General features: G+C 45.5%; 1 protein-coding gene across 1 annotated transcript in view; it reads right to left on the bottom strand.

Annotated features, from left to right (window-relative positions):
• LTBP2 (latent transforming growth factor beta binding protein 2) overlaps positions 1–13,492 on the bottom strand; it is a 191,923-nt gene extending 178,431 nt beyond the window's left edge. Inside the window, exons 1-2 of the mRNA XM_043989179.1 lie at positions 13,029–13,492; positions 1,101–1,171 (exon numbers count right to left, since the gene is read on the bottom strand). Of these exons, the coding sequence (XP_043845114.1) occupies positions 1,101–1,171; positions 13,029–13,474 (517 nt within the window). The 5' untranslated portion in view covers positions 13,475–13,492. The remainder of the gene's footprint in view (positions 1–1,100; positions 1,172–13,028) is intronic.
• Positions 13,493–15,752: the final 2,260 nt, after the last annotated feature.

The following is a 15,752-nucleotide window of genomic DNA, read 5'->3' as shown; positions in this document are numbered from 1 at the left end:
GCAGAAGGATTGCCTTGCTAAGGGCCCAGTTGTGGTTATATATCTTAGAAAGTACAGTAGATTTGGAGTGAGAGGATCTCAGTTCAAATCCTAGCTACTGCCTGTATGTCACTCTTCTTGAGCCTGTTTCTTAATCTCTAAATCTATGATTCTATGATCTTTCTTTTTTAAGACTTCACCCCATTCATTCTTCACCTCCCATCCACTGTACCACAAACAACCAATCTCCAGGGCATTTCTAAATGTTTTGTGCCCTCCTTTAGCAGCAGTTCCAAATGAAGAATGGTGGAGAAATCCATAATAATAGCAGCTCTGGGACAGCTAGGTAACACAGTGGATAGAGCGCCAGCCCTGGATTCAGGAGGACCTGAGTTCAAATCTGGCCTCAGACACTTGACAGTAGCTGTGTGACCCTGGGCAAGTCACTTAACCCTCATTGCCCTGGAAAAAAAAAGAATCTCATAATAATAGCAGCTCACTTGTTTTCAAGTTTACAAAGCTTTCAAGTTTTCCTCTTCACAATAACACGAGGACACGGGTTGTTGTTTTTAGGAGTATTATCTGTCCTCTAAAGATGAGGAAACTGAAGCACAGGAATTCATTTAGTGTCACATAGCCAATTAGAGTCAGAACCAGGATTTTAATTCTGGTCAGTGCCCAAGATCATGACACTTTCAGCTACAAGGATGCTTCCTTCTGCCTCCCTGTAGAGTGGGTTAAAACAATGACCATCTTTAATAGGTTACAAGGGAATGATGGACATCTGAGGAAGGATTGCTCTGAAAATCTGCATGTAAGGAAGTTCTGGGAGCCCAGAAACAAGAACTTGAAAAGGACCTAACCAGAGGCACCACAGAAGTGTGTTCAGTGCTGAAAGTGGATCTATAACCTTAGGACTGGGGGGCTTTTAAAACACAAGTAAGAACATAATACACACATTCATTTTCAATTGAAAACCTTTTAAAATGTACCCTTCCTACCCCACCCGCATGAATTCCTTTGGAAGGGGGTGGGTTATAAATTACAAGATGAAGGTTAAGTAACACAATTTTTCCACAGGCTCAGGAATGCCCAGCTTGGAAGACTTGGGGTCAACTCACGTTTGATGCACTGGTTGGTGCTGTTGGCAGTCGTCCATCCTGGGCAGCACCGTCCCCCGCAGACGTTCCTCCTGCATGATCACAATAGTGTTAGGAGAAAGGCACTCTGGGAATATCTTCCTGAGGTCAGTAGCCAGCTTCAGATAACCCACATCCCTTTCCCATTGCTGTTCCCTTCTGAAGCATCATTCCTTTGACCTGTCTGGGGCTTGTCAGTCAAGTTTTACCTGCTATACACTGTATGGGGGCATCATGTGGTGGGAGCTGGGTCATGGTTTGTGAGAAAGCAGTAGAAACCATGATTTGGATCTTAAAGATGCTTATAATTTAATGGAGGCAATAGGATAAAGACCTCTGTAAAAAAAATATATAAGAATAGGGGGCAGCTAGGGGGTGCAGTGGATAGAGCACCAGCCCTGGATTTAGGAGGACCTGAGTTCAAATCTGACCCCAGACACTTGACACTTTCTAGCTGTGTGACCCTGGGCAAGTTACTTAACCTTCATTGCCCCGCAAAAAATTTATATATATATTTTAATTCAGTGCTTCTGTTGGGTATCAGAGACCAAGGGGCTCTCCCTGTGCTCTCTGCCTAGACTTTTATTGGGAACCAATGGTACTCACTGAGCAGGGTAGTGGCACAGCTATGTCTCTGCTTGAGGAAAAATCACTTTGGCAGCCAAGTGGAAGAAGTAGTAAGAGAGAGCTGAGACTGAGATCTGTTGGGAGGCTATTACAATAACCCAGGGAAGAGGGAAAGAGAACCTGAACTAGGGTTGTACTTCTGTGAGTTGAGAAAAGAGGGCATAGAGGAGAGATGAACAAAGAGTTGGGCCCACATTCAAATAAGAGGAAGGAAGGAAGGAAGGAAAGAGAAAGAAAGAAAGAAGGAAGGAAAGAAGGAAGGAAGGAAGGAAGGAAAGAAAGAAAGAAAGAAAAGAAAAGAAGAAAGAAAGGAAGGAAGGAAAGGAGGGAGGGAAGGAAAGGGAAGAAAAGAGGATAGGAGGGGAGGAGAGGGGAGAGGAGAGGAGAGGAGAGAGGGGAAGGGAGAGGAGAGGAGGAAGGGGAAGAGAAAGGGAGGGAAAGAAGGAAGGAAAAGGGGGGAAGAAAGAGGGAGGGAGGGAGGAAGGAAACAAACATTTATGAAGTACCTACTGTGTGCCAGGCACTATGTTAAGTCCTTTACAAATATCTCATTTGATCCTCACAACAATAATTGGGGAGTAAATGTTATTATACCCATTTTATAGATGAGAAAACTGAGGCCAACAGAAGTAAGTGACTTGCCCGGGATTATGTAGTTTGTAAAGTAAACACATGAAATCAGATTTAAATCTTGCCAACTCCAGGCCCCATGCTCTATCCACTGTACCACCTCTCTGCTCCTTCAGGAGAAAGAGAGCTATCTAGATTGACTCTGGGAAATAACAGAGTTCTTTTAACACAAACTTTTCCTAAAACAAAAGTCCACCATTTTAATGTCAATATTCTCCCAGTGTTGTTGTATGGTCATGAGACATGGAGTATGGCAGTTTTGAAGATTGAAAATCATCCAGATGGCAACAAAAAAGCACATGGTGGCTATGAGTTGACTACAACATGTTACAAACAGGGAATTCTGAAGGAAAGGTACAGTAAAAGTATAAATCCAAGAAATGTGTGAGGGCAAAGGGGTAGCTAGGTGGCACAGTGGATACAGCAATGGCCTTGAATTCAGGAGGACTTGAGTTCAAATCTGTCCTCAGACACTTGACATTTACTAGCTGTGTGACCCTGGGCAAGTTACTTAACCCTCATTGGCTCAAAAAACAAATGTTTGAGGGCAAAAGAAGGCTGCTTTGTCAAATGGTAAGAGCAAGCCCATGTGATCCATTGCTAACCACACAATGTTAAGAAAGTTGAGTGAAGTCCCAGTATGTTGGCTAGACCCTATGGTTAAGTATATCACATGAATTACACAGGATGGGCAGATAAGGATGGGTTATGACCTGCATTGTTAGAAGGAATCTCTAAGTTGATAAAATCTCTCTGATAAATCACTCTGTACCAGGGAGAAAATGCCACCACAGGCAAATGGTTCCTTGACTTTGGCCTAGTTATATGGGGGAAGGGATTATCCTAAAACAGACCTAAATCCCTAAAACCCAGGACTGGGTCAGAGGTCCTAGAGTTGCTTCAGCCAAGAGAAGTTCCCCCAGGGCAAGGACTTTTTAACTTTTTTTATATCATAGACCCATTTGGTAGGTTAGTGAAATAAACCTATATATTCCTTTGGAAGACTGGTGACCCTTTCTCAGAATAATGGTTTTTAAATGTGTAAAATAAAATATGTAAGATTACAAAGGAAGCAAAGGGGACAGCTAGGTGGTGCAGTGGATACAGCACCGACCCTGGATTCAGGAGGACCTGAGTTTAAATGCAGCTTCAAACACTTGACACTTACTAGCTGTGTGAACCTGGGCAAGTCACTTAACCCTCACCAAAAACAAACAAAACAAAGGAAGCAAAGGAAGCAAAGTACTAGATATAGGCTCACAGAAAGAACCCCTACCCTAAGGTCTCTGGTCTTGATTTGTGCAGGATCAAACTGGTCTTCATTATCACAAATGCTCATGATCAACAGTCTTTTTTTTTTTTTTAGTGAGGCAATTGGGGTTAAGTGACTTGCCCAGGGTCACACAGCTAGTACGTGTTAAGTGTCTGAGGCCGGATTTGAACTCAGGTACTCCTGACTCCAGGGCCGGTGCTCTATCCACTGTGCCATCTAGCTGCCCCTCAATAGTCATATATAACTATATATAAGTATGGCTTAGGGGCCCAGGGGAGAGTCATTAGGACATTCAACCTCAGGTAGTCAACTTGACAAAGGGTTCCTTCACAGCTGCAGAATATAGGTGCTGTCCAGACTTAGAAAAGGTAGAGTGTTTAGGTGACCAGATAAACAAATGTCATAATGATGAAGCTTTTCCTGATTTTCCCATCTGCTAGTGTCCTCTCTACCCAATTATCTTATACTTGGCACATAGCATGCACTTATAAAGTGTTTATGGATTGATGCTTTGCAATCCATAACTGACAGCAGAGTACACTATGAACATGCCTCCTAGATTTGAAGCAAACTTCCTATAAAGACATTATTAAGGGGCAGCTAGGTGGCGCAGTGGATAGAGCACTGGCCCTGGATTCCGGAGGACCTGAGTTCAAATCCAGCCTCAGACACTTAACAATTACTAGCTGTGTGACCCTGGGCAAGTCACTTAACCCCCAATTGCCTCATCAAAAAAAATACAAAACAAAACATTATTAGACATTTCATATAAAGGACCCTGCTTCTGAAAACCTGAAATGGATGGAAGAATTATCTCAGATGATCAAGGACACAAGAGATAGAAGAAAGCAATGGAGAAGCTAGGGTTGGAGAAGTGCTGATATCAGAGGTGAAGAAAAAATCGAGTGAAGGGATGGAATGAAGAGTAAGATGATGAGCAAGGGAAGAGTGGTAGACTCATAGAACGGTCTGTATGTCCACGTTATGGAGGGAAAGGATAGAATCTTTCTCTGGACTATGTGATGATGAAGGTTAAGAAAAATACTGAGGTCCCTTCTATCCTCCAACCTGTTCATGGTACAAGAGAGCAGAAAAGATGAAGGGATTCAAAGTGAGAATGGGGCTAGAATTATCAGAGGCAGGCAAATGGGAACTTGAGACAAACCAGAACTAGAAATGAGGAGGCCCATACTACAGAAGGGGAAGCTAAGAGCTTAGCAGTAGATGGACTAGAACTAGAGATGAGGAGTGCCCAGAAGGAGAGAGCTGAGTCTGGCGGCCATTTTAAACCTCTGTGGACAGCATGGGGGAAGCATCTGGTCCCACTTAGGAGTTTGTTTGACATTTGAGCGGACCCCAATGCCCGTGTGGTTTTTGGAACCTCACAAAGAATTCAAAATAAATTCCTTTGGCTTAAAAAAGAAAAAACTGAGGCCCATTCCTGGCCTTCTGAACCAACATTAAGGGGAGCTGCCACCCAGGGAGCTCCAGGAATGTCCCCTACAGCCAAGTCACCCCTCTGGCCCATGGCTCAAGCTTCCTGGATCAGGCATCTCTAGGACCAGCCTCTCTCAGAAGCCTCCTATGCCCTCTAGCACTCTGCTTTCATCACCAAGGCCTATTCCAGGAAAACTAAGTAGGGTGATTGGTCAGTCACACCTATTCCCGAGTCCTGGCCTCCTCTACTTGGAAAAAGGCCCCGGGACCCTTCCAGAGTTTCTAGGAATTGGGTAGAGGGGGGAAGAGGGGAGGAGCTGGAGGGCAGAAATGGCATATCCATCTGTAGATCGTTGCTGTTGTTCAGTCCTTTCAGTCATGTCCAACTCTTCATGACCCCATTAGGGCTTTTCTTGGCAGAGATACTGGAGTAGTTTGCCATTTCCTTCTCCAGTTCATTTTACAGATGAAGAAACTGAGGCAAATAGGGTCTGAGGTCAGATTTGAATTCAGGTCTTCCTGACTCCAGGCCTGGTGATCTACGTACTGCACCACTCAGCTGCCCCATCTGTAGATTACTTTCCCCTTCTAATTAATAAATTAAAGGGTGAGGGGCCCGCTAGGTGACGCAGTGGATAAAGCACCGGTCCTGGATTCAGGAGGACCTGAGTTCAAATCCGGCCTCAGACACTTGGCACTTACTAGCTGTGTGACCATGGGCAAGTCACTTAACCCCAATTACCCCACAAAACAAAACAAATAAATTACAAGGTGTGTCACCTGTTGGGAGGTCAGCAAGAACAAACAGAATTGGGTTCAGTGGACTCAGAAGACATAGAGGGGGCAGGAGGATGGGAGTAAAGGGCTGTGAATGCACAGAACACACCCCAAGAAGTTTATTGGGGCCAAACATCCCTCTTGAATTTTGATAACAATTTAGGATATATGTCTTGAGGTTTTGCATTAGCCAGAATGGCCATTTTCACTTCTAGCCTCCCCTTTGATGCTCCCATCAGAGATAAAATACTAAGCTATGCATGCATACTAAGACAGACCATGGGTTTGACCCAGGCTCATAAGGCTTATGTGCCCACAGTTTGAAGAAGTTCAAATCTGGCCAAGAAAGCTCCCTAAAGTTATTAGAGATGAGCAGTAAGCGGATAACAAAACATCAGTTAATTGGATGGGAATAAGAAGTGAACCCTACTGTCATTGCCAACCATAATAAATCAACACGCCTTTATTAAGCACCTACTGTCTCCTAGGCCCCATGTTAGGTGATGGGTTTATAAGGACAAAGATGAAATAACTCCTGCCCTCAGGAAACTTCTGTTTTACATCTACTTGGGGAGACAATATGTACGGCAGTTAGGTGGTGAAATAGACATGGAATCAAAACCTGAGTCTGAATCCTACCTCAGACACCTGAGCAAGTCTTTTAAAAGTTTCTTTATGCATAACATGGGGATGATAGTAGCACCTACCTCACAGGGTTATTGTAAGAATCAAATGAGATAACAGGCAGAGAAATTTGCAAACCTTAACGTGCTGTGTGAATGATCATTATTATATACAATATAATTAGGTCATAGTTTTGAGGGAGAGGGCAATGGCTAGGGGGATCAGGAAAGGCATCACGCAGGGGCAGTTAGGTGGGGCAGGGGATTAGAGCACTGGCCCTGGAGTCAGAGGGACCTGAGTTCATAATTCAGCCTCAAACACTTACTAGCTGTGTGACCCTAGGCAAGTCACTTAACTGATTGCCTTAAAAAAAAAAAGGGGGACATGTTGAAGTTCTCTCTTAAGCTGAGCTTTGAAGGTAACTAGGGATCCAAAGAGGCAGACAAGAGAGGGAGTTCATACCAAGCCTGGGAACAAAGGCACAGAGGTAAGAAGGAGAGAGTGTGAGGAGCAGCAAGAAAGCTAGTTTGTAATAAATGCTATGTTTTAGCGGTCTAGACCAGGGATCTCATAATATATCTTGGAACTGATGGTTTCCAAAGGCTATATAGCAGTGGGAGGCAAGACCTGCCAGGTTCTCCTAAGCTGGAGGAGTGGTATAGCAGAAACTAAAGTGGATTTGGAGTCAGAAGACTTTCATTCCCTTCCTGATTCTGGGACTTACCACCAGTGAAGTCTACTACCTGAGCAAATCATTGATGCTACCTAGGCCTTAGTTTCCTTATCTGCAAAATGAAGAAGACCTCTGAGTTCCCTTCCAGTTGATTCTATGGCCATCACTACATACATGCCAAGCTTCTAGTATCTACATAACTGAATTCTTTTTTTTTTTTTTTTGCGGGGCTATGGGGGTTAAGTGACTTGCCCAAGGTCACACAGCTAGTAAGTGTCAAGTGTCTGTCTGAGGCTGGATTTGAACTCAGGTACTCCTGAATCCAGGGTCAGTGCTTTATCCACTGTGCCACCTAGCTGCCCCCCAAATTCTTTTTTAATACCATACATGAGAGGTGGAGCCAACCATTAGTAGTTATGTTATTCAATCATTTTCAGTTGTGTCCAACTCTCCTTGGCAAAACATACCAGAGTGGTTTACCATTTCCTTCTCCAGCTCATTTAACAGATGAGGAAACTGAGGCAAACAGGGTTAAATGACTTGCCCAGGGTCACACAGTTAGTATGTGTCTGGGGCCAGATTTGAACTCATACAGATGAGTTCCTTATTCCAAACCCGGTGCTCTATTCACTGCACCATCTAGCTGCCCCTTTAGTAGTCCAACTCTGCACTTCATAGAACAAATTCATCCCTCTAATAAGGTGGCTATGTTCTGGTCAGCCTCTAGCACCATGGACTGACCCATAACCCCTGACTGATGGGTCACTTATTTCAGGTGACATTAATCAACAATCCAGATTCCTTGTCCTAGATCAGGGAATGAGAGCCAGGCAGTCAAATAACCTTGGCTTTTCAATCACTTGTGTCACTTTTGAGCTATGTGATGTTGGGCAAGTTACTTCACCTACCTCAGTTTCCTCTTCAGTAAATGAGGAGGTTGAACTAGATGATCTCTAAAATTCTATGAAGAGTGGACCACCAGTCAGGCAAGAGTACCCCATTAACAGAGCATGGCAGTTCCTCATTTCACCACCAGGTGGCGATTAGCTTTCAGGGCTAAGTAGTGGAGGACAAGCTCTGCAATGTCATACTGTCTGTGCATCATTCTTCACAGTGGAAATGGGATCATAGAATGATTAGAATTAAGAGGGACCTTGGAAATCTAATCTCACTTTCCAGATGAAGAAAGTAAGGAAGGCAATGGTGTTTAGCAACCTCCGCAAGGTCACACAGGGAGCGACGCAACAGGAGATTTTAAGCCAGGATCTCGGACTCCATATCTCTTTCCATTGTACCAAACAAAGAAGATGAATGAAGAAGCAAGATCTCTTCCATTCAGATCCCCACAGGTCAGTAGATAGCGATTGACTAGAGTTGGGGGGAAGCAGCCTTCCCCTTTACCAAGTAGAGCGTACAAGTAATGTCTTTTGCTATTGTGTGCATGTGAGGTGTGTAACGAAATATTGGATTCACCATACTTTACATGGAGCCCCTGTGTATGCCCACATTAACCTGCACCAGATTAATTTTTCTAAGGTATCACTTTGCACATATATCACTTTTGTTATTGTTGTTCAGTTATTTCCAATGTGTCTGACTCTATTTTGGGGGAGGTTGTTTGTTTTTGTGGGGGCAATCAGGGTTAAGTGACTTGCCCAGGGTCACATAGCTAGTAAATGTCAAGTGTCTGTCTGAGGCTGAATTTGAACTCCTCCCTGAATCCAGGGCTGATGCTTTATTCACTGCGCCACCTAGCTGCCCCCTGTGACTGACTCTTTATGACCCTGTTTGGAGTTTTCTTGGCAAAGATACCTGAGTAGTTTGCCATTTCCTTCTCCAGTTCATTTTACAGATGAGGAAACTGAGGCAAACAGAGTTAAGTGACTTGCTCAGGGTCACACTGCTAGTAAGTGTCTGAGGCTAGATTAGAACTAAGGAAGATAAGTCTTCCTGACTCCAAGCCTGGAACTCTATCCGCTGCACCACCTACTTGCCCCACATATCACTTCCCTACCCCAAAATTTCCAAGGACTCCCCATAATATATAGGATGAAGTTCAAACTCTTTAGTCTTCCATTTAGGACCCTTTACAACCTGCTCAACCTATTCCAGCCTCCCCTGCCCCAACCCACCCCATGAACACTTTTGCCTTTTGCCACCTATTCCCCTCCCCCTGACACACACACACTTTCTTCGATCCAGTAACACTGCCCCCTTGTTGTTCCTTATACAAAACACTCCATCTCCCAACTCTGGGCATTTTAGCTTGTGGTTCCCCATGCCTGGAAATTCTCTCCTTCCTCATTTCTGTCTCCCAGCTTCCTTCAAGTCCACAGGAAGCCTTTTTCCAAACTCCATAGAAGCTAGTGCTTTCCCTCTGAAATTATCACCAATTGGTCTTGTCTACAGTTTGTTTGTCCACAGCTGTTTGAGTGTTATCTCCCCTCATTAGATTATAAGCTCTTTCGGGGGACAGACAGTCTTTTGCCTCTCTTTGTATCCCCTGTGCTTAACATGGTGACCAATTAATTCTATACTTCAGCTAGATTGGTCTCACCTGTGCACTTTTGCTGACATCACCATCCCTATGTGGACCATCTCTTCTCTCTTCTTCACTTACATCTTTCCCTTTCTTCAGGGCCTAACTCAGGTCCTGCTACCTCTCAACTGTTCCCCAATGGTTCTAGTTCACAGTGATCACTCCTTCTCTTGAACTCCTACTACACTTTCTCCTAAAGAACCACTAAAGGGTCATTTACCAAAGGCTATTGACAATTCTTGTCTTTGCATGTTTTTGTTCCATTCTCCCAAATCTAGTGTTAACATCTATAGGTCTATGAGCTGTGCCTCATACATCTTGGCATCCTTAGGGCATTCCTCAAGCTCAGAGTGATCCCTCTATCTCAAATCTCTCCATTCTGCTGGGACCTCTCCTTTTCATATAGTAACTTTTACTGTGGTTACTTGTAAACATCAGCCCTCCTACTAATTTGTGAAAGCCCCAAGGGCTGTTACATGTTTGTAATCCCCAGTGCCTAGCACAGTATAGGTGCTTAAGAAATGTTTGTTGAATTGTTTAATTTGTTGAACTTCATCCACACTCAAAAACTTTGTTATTAGTTAAGATGGGTGAGGGGAAACATGAGTCTGCTTGTAAAGGCCCACACTATCCAAATGCCTACTGGCTACATGGGGGAGGGTAAGGGGGTGTAGGGAACCAATGTGGATTATCAGTGTTGATTCAAATATTACTATGCTGGTATGTTGTTGTTGAGTTGTTTTAGTCATATCCAACTCTCTCTGACCCCATTTGGGGTTTTCTTGGCAGAGTTACTGGAATGGTTTGCCATTTCCTTCTCCAGCTCATTTTTACAGATGAGGAGACTGAGGCAAACAGGGTTAAGTGACTTGCCCAGGGTCACACAGCTAGTAAGTGTTTGGGGCTAGATTTGAACCCAGGCCCTCCTGACTCTAGGGCCAGCACTCTATCCACTGCACCACCTAGATGCCCTGTGGGAAGTGTGGGGTAGTGGAAATCCCTGTTACTAGCTAGCCTCCGTAGGCTTCAAATGTCCTCATCTGTAAAAAGAGGAGATAGGGATAGATATCCCCTGAGATCCCTTCCACCTCCCACTTTTACAGTCAAACTGAGGCCCCAAAACTTTAAATGACATGTCCCAAATCACTTGGGCAGCACAGCAAGAATGCAAACTCTGGCCCTCTTGACTCAATCCTCAATTCCACAGCTTTCCACTGAACCAGCTTTCTACTAGCTCTAATTCCTACTCCACACTCCCACTTTCCAGCCAGTCTACCTTGCCTCAGAGCTTCTGGTAGGTGGTAGAAAAATTGGATGAAATTTGTCTGAGGGACATGAGGAACATGTAACACACAGAAACACTGGAAGAAACATCCCATACAACCCTGCTAACAAATGAGGGAGTACCATTTCTACACTAGCAAGGCAGAGCTGATTTTTTAAAATATTGTCCTCTATACAGGCAAGCTGCATAATTTATGTATGTATTATACACGTATGTGTAGATAGACAGACAGACAGACAAGAGAAGGCATGACTATGCAAGAGAATGCACAAATGTTAGAGAATGGTTTGCCATTCTCCATGGAAATAAATCAAGGTCGGGGCAGCTAGGTGGCGGTGTAGTGAATAAAGCACCGGCCTTGGATTCGGGAGGACCTGAGTTCAAATCCAGCCTCAGCCACTTGACACTTACTAGATGTGTGACCCTGGGCAAGTCACTTAACCCTCATTGCCCCACCAAGAAAGAAAGAAAGAAAGAAAGAAAGAAAGAAAGAAAGAAAGAAAGAAAGAAAGAAAGAAAGAAAGAAAGAAAGAAAGAAAGAAAGAAAGAAATCAAGGTCATCAGCTTAGTCCACCCAATCCTTGGGGCCCAAATGGAATGTACAAATTGGGTGAGGAGTAGGGACACTCCTGCTGATGCCCTTGCCAGCTGATCCCTTTGCCCACTGCTCTCTCTACAGCACTGCCCGATAGCCACAAGTTCACCTCAGGAGGCACCTGTCTGCCCGGGCACTATTCTAGCACACCATTGTTCAAAATGTGCTATGGCATCTACAGCCCAAGCAGGAGGAGGTCACAGGGCTGAGCCAGTAGAGGGAGGGGGGAAACTCGTGGGAAAGCAGGACAATTGGAAAGCATGAACTATAGATCCGGTGTTACACTGGGAAGATGAATGAGAAGGAAAGAGGGGAATGTGTGTTTATGTATATGTACATGTTGGGGACAGCTCAGTTCCACAGAGGATTCCAGAGCACAAGCACACACACACACACACACACACACACACACACACACACACACCCCGCAACCCAAATCTAAAATGTGTAACTCCAAACGTCCATCTATTACTATACTCCGTTACTCAGGTCGGACCCGCGTCCCCTCCTCCCTTTCTCTACCCATTCATGTGTCCCGCTCTTCTTGAACATTCTCAGACAAACCCACGAGTTCACACAAATACCAAACTTCCCTTTTGAAAATGAGTCCCAGAGCTGGATCGGTCTCCTTTTCCAGCATGTCCGGTACACTCCACCTGCGAGTGCCGCCCTCCGCACCTCCTCTGCCCCCACCTCCACACCACTCCGGCCCCAAGTTCCTGCTCGACACATTCCCCAGGGGCCACTGCTCAGGCACAGCAAGCACACGGTGCGAGTACTGGCAAAGGAAACCCTCAACTTCTGGCTTCTTCTGCCGTCTACAACAACGCACGCTCGAACCTGGGTGCACTTTCTCCTCTTAGCCCGAGCAGAGCTCCGTTTCCTCATCTCAGTTGTGCGTGTACAAACAACCTCGCGGTTAAGAAAGTTACTTGAGAGAGCAGTTGTAGACAGCCGAGGGGCAGCTCTCACTTAGCTACTCCAAGTTTGGCTCTAGGATCGAGGGACCAAGCAGGTGCCAATGGCAAGGGAGGGGCAGGAGGTGAGAGCTATATCATCGCTCCATCTATCTAGATATAGATCTATTTATCCAGATATAAATAGAGCTCTATCCTTTCCGGCCCCTCCCTACCCCCTTTCCATATAGATAGATACCTATCTATATAGACATCTAGAATCCAAATGCTATATACGTACATGCACATACATACAACATACACGTATACATATATAACTATATATAAGTACAACAAACACATATACATGTATACATACCACACAGATATATACATATATGCCTGTATATACATACAACATAGATCTGTATATCTATACCTACAACATACATATGCACATATATACCTATATATACATACAATGTGATATATCATTTTACTAATGAACTTCCCGAAAGCAACACACACACAAACACACACACCCTCCGGCTTACCCCATCAGTCGCCCTCGCGACGAGGGCGGGGGCGGGGGCGCGGCCCGGACTCTCTGCCCCGTCCGAGGGCGCTGCAGAGCCGAGGCAGTCCTGGACAGAGGTGAGTTCTGCTGTCGTAGGGTAACAGGTACAGGTGGCAGGACTCTACGGGGCTGTTGTGTTCTGAGAGGCCTCCTGATCTCGCCGTCGGTGGGGTTCCTCAGGTGTCCCCAAGCCGGCTGGGGAACATCTCCCTGAGGCTGACCCGGACCAAGCCCTCCTTGCTCTCGGAACAGACTGTATACCTTGCCTACAGTGGCACCCGGATGACTGACCCCAGGTCGCCGAAGACGACCCCGGTCCCTGCCCGCGGGCTCGTACCTCCCCACGAGATCTCGCTGGGCATCACCCACCCCCACAAATAGAGCCAGGGTCAAGGGCAGAAAGCTTCTCCAGTAGCTACCCATGGCTAGCCTCGGGCGAGAAGAACTCAGCGTACTACCAGCTGCAGCGGCCACATGCAGCAGCGCCGGGAGCAGCTGCACGCCGGGCTCACGGGCTCCGGCTCTGGCCAGGCAAGAGGAGATGCTTGCCTTGAGCGAAACTCACTTTCCAGCCCGCGATCACTGTCCCGAACCGGCCACCCGATGAGGGGGTTGGAAGAGAGAGGAGCTACGGGTTCGGGATCTCGAGAATTCTCCCGGATCCAGCCCTGTTCTGATTCCCGGCCCCTGGCCTCGGGTCCAGCCCTGTGCCCCCAGCCCACTCTGCGCACACAGCGGCTTGCACCTTCTGGTCTCTTCCCCCTGTCACTGCAACCTTGGGAGGGGATGTGGAGGGTTTTATTTTTGGAAACCTCCCACTTTTTTTTCCAGTCTCTTTTATCCACACTATTGCCCCCTCCTCGGAGAGACGGTTCAGCCTCCTCATTACGGGAGAGAGGGAGGAATTCCAGTAACACCCACTTTGGCACGGCGAAGCGTATGAGAGGCGGAGGGGGATTAACCCCTGAAGCGCTGGGAAGAGGCGGGTCCCCTGCTCTAAGCTTGACCCAAGAGCCCGCAGGGGAGGCTGCGGGTCCAAGTGCATCCCTCACCTGTTCTAGTCAGCCCTGGCTGGTTTTCTTCTCCTTCCTCTGACCCTCACCTTTTCGGGCTTCTCTCAGGGGCTGGTGGTGAATTCTGGTGGTCTTAACGAACCTTGAAACTGAGTCACTGCGTGGTACATGAAAAGGCTGACGGGTCCAGGGCCCGAGATACAAGAAACTACTGCTAACTACAATCTCCTCCCAGACTGCTAATACCACTCGTGCCCAGTGCCACATGCCGCGCGTGGCTGCAGGACAGTGCAGTAATACTCTCTTGCCTCCGCCTACCCCTGGGGCATAAAGGGGCTTTTAGACGATGACTTGAGCAGCATGCCCCCTAGTGGAATGAACCGAGTTCTTCACTCAAAGCTACAGCATATTTAATCATTGCCCAACCACAGTTACGCCTTCATTCAGCCAGAAGTTCAAAGTACTTTCCCACTAGGAACTCATTCATCTGATCCTGTTCAAATTCTTGAGGCCTTGATCACTGCAATCTACTTATGATTTAAAGTCAAAGTCACAGATGTGTGTGTTGTCTGGAGTGAGGGGTGGGGTGGGTGTTATTCTGAGGTAGGTGACACCCATTTTTGCAGTGGCACTAAGCCATATAAGAAGCCAGTGACAAAATGGAAGATAAAATTTAGGCTTCCTAATTCCTGTCCCCCTTCCTCTCTCCAGCTGGAAGCAATGTCCTTTGAACCACCACAAACTGGAAGTCTCTGTCATCTGAACTCTCTTAGTATTTTATTCAAAGGTTTCACATGGTACCTACCATACTCTACCTTGTATCATATTTAGAACATGTAATTTCCCTTCTAGTTAGTAAGTTTCTTTTATATGCAATTCTACTTACACTAACCTGATATATTATTTCTGAATTTATTTCTTTTCCCCTTTGAAAATAAACTCTAGAAAACACACTCAGATTCTAAAGGGGAGGGAAGAGGTGGGGGGAGATGGATAAAAGGTAGCAGATACCAGGCCAGAGTTTACAGTAGTGTAAGTAATTAATTATAATGCCTACTCATATCTCATTTATCCTATAGATAAATATATCCATATAAATATTTATTACATATATTTTTCTTTATATATTGTTTGTACATAGTTGCTTGCATGTTGTCTCCCCCATTAGACTGTGAACTCCTTTAAAGCAAGGACTATCTTTGTATCCATAATGCTTACCAGTGCCTGGCTGTCCTTTCCTTCATAAAAGAAGGGGACAGATAATCAGATTCATAGTATCATTGACTTAGAACCAGATGGAACCTTATGGGTCATCTCATCTAATCTCCAAATTTCACAGATGAGAAAACTGAGAAATGGAAACATTAGCTCTCTAAACCCACGCTAGCTCAGAGGCCAGGAGGATCCAGGAGGCACGGTGGGCCAAAGTAGGGTTCAGGAATCAGCAGAGATTTTTTAAATAGTGAAATGCACTATTGTGGTCTAAAGGATATAGAGAAAGGGGACAGAAAGAAAAGAGGGAGCAAGACTGGTGTCTTTTTTTTTTTTTTTTTTTTTTTTTTTTTTTTTTTTTTTTTAGTGAGGCAATTGGGGTTAAGTGACTTGCCCAGGGTCACACAGCTAGTAAGTGTTAAGTGTCTGAGGCTGGATTTGAACTCAGGTCCTCCTGACTCCAAGGCCAGTGCTCT

This window comes from Dromiciops gliroides, chromosome 2 (assembly GCF_019393635.1).
Source record: "Dromiciops gliroides isolate mDroGli1 chromosome 2, mDroGli1.pri, whole genome shotgun sequence".
Lineage (NCBI taxonomy): Eukaryota > Metazoa > Chordata > Mammalia > Microbiotheria > Microbiotheriidae > Dromiciops > Dromiciops gliroides.
This window is presented reverse-complemented; position numbering and strand designations above follow the sequence as displayed.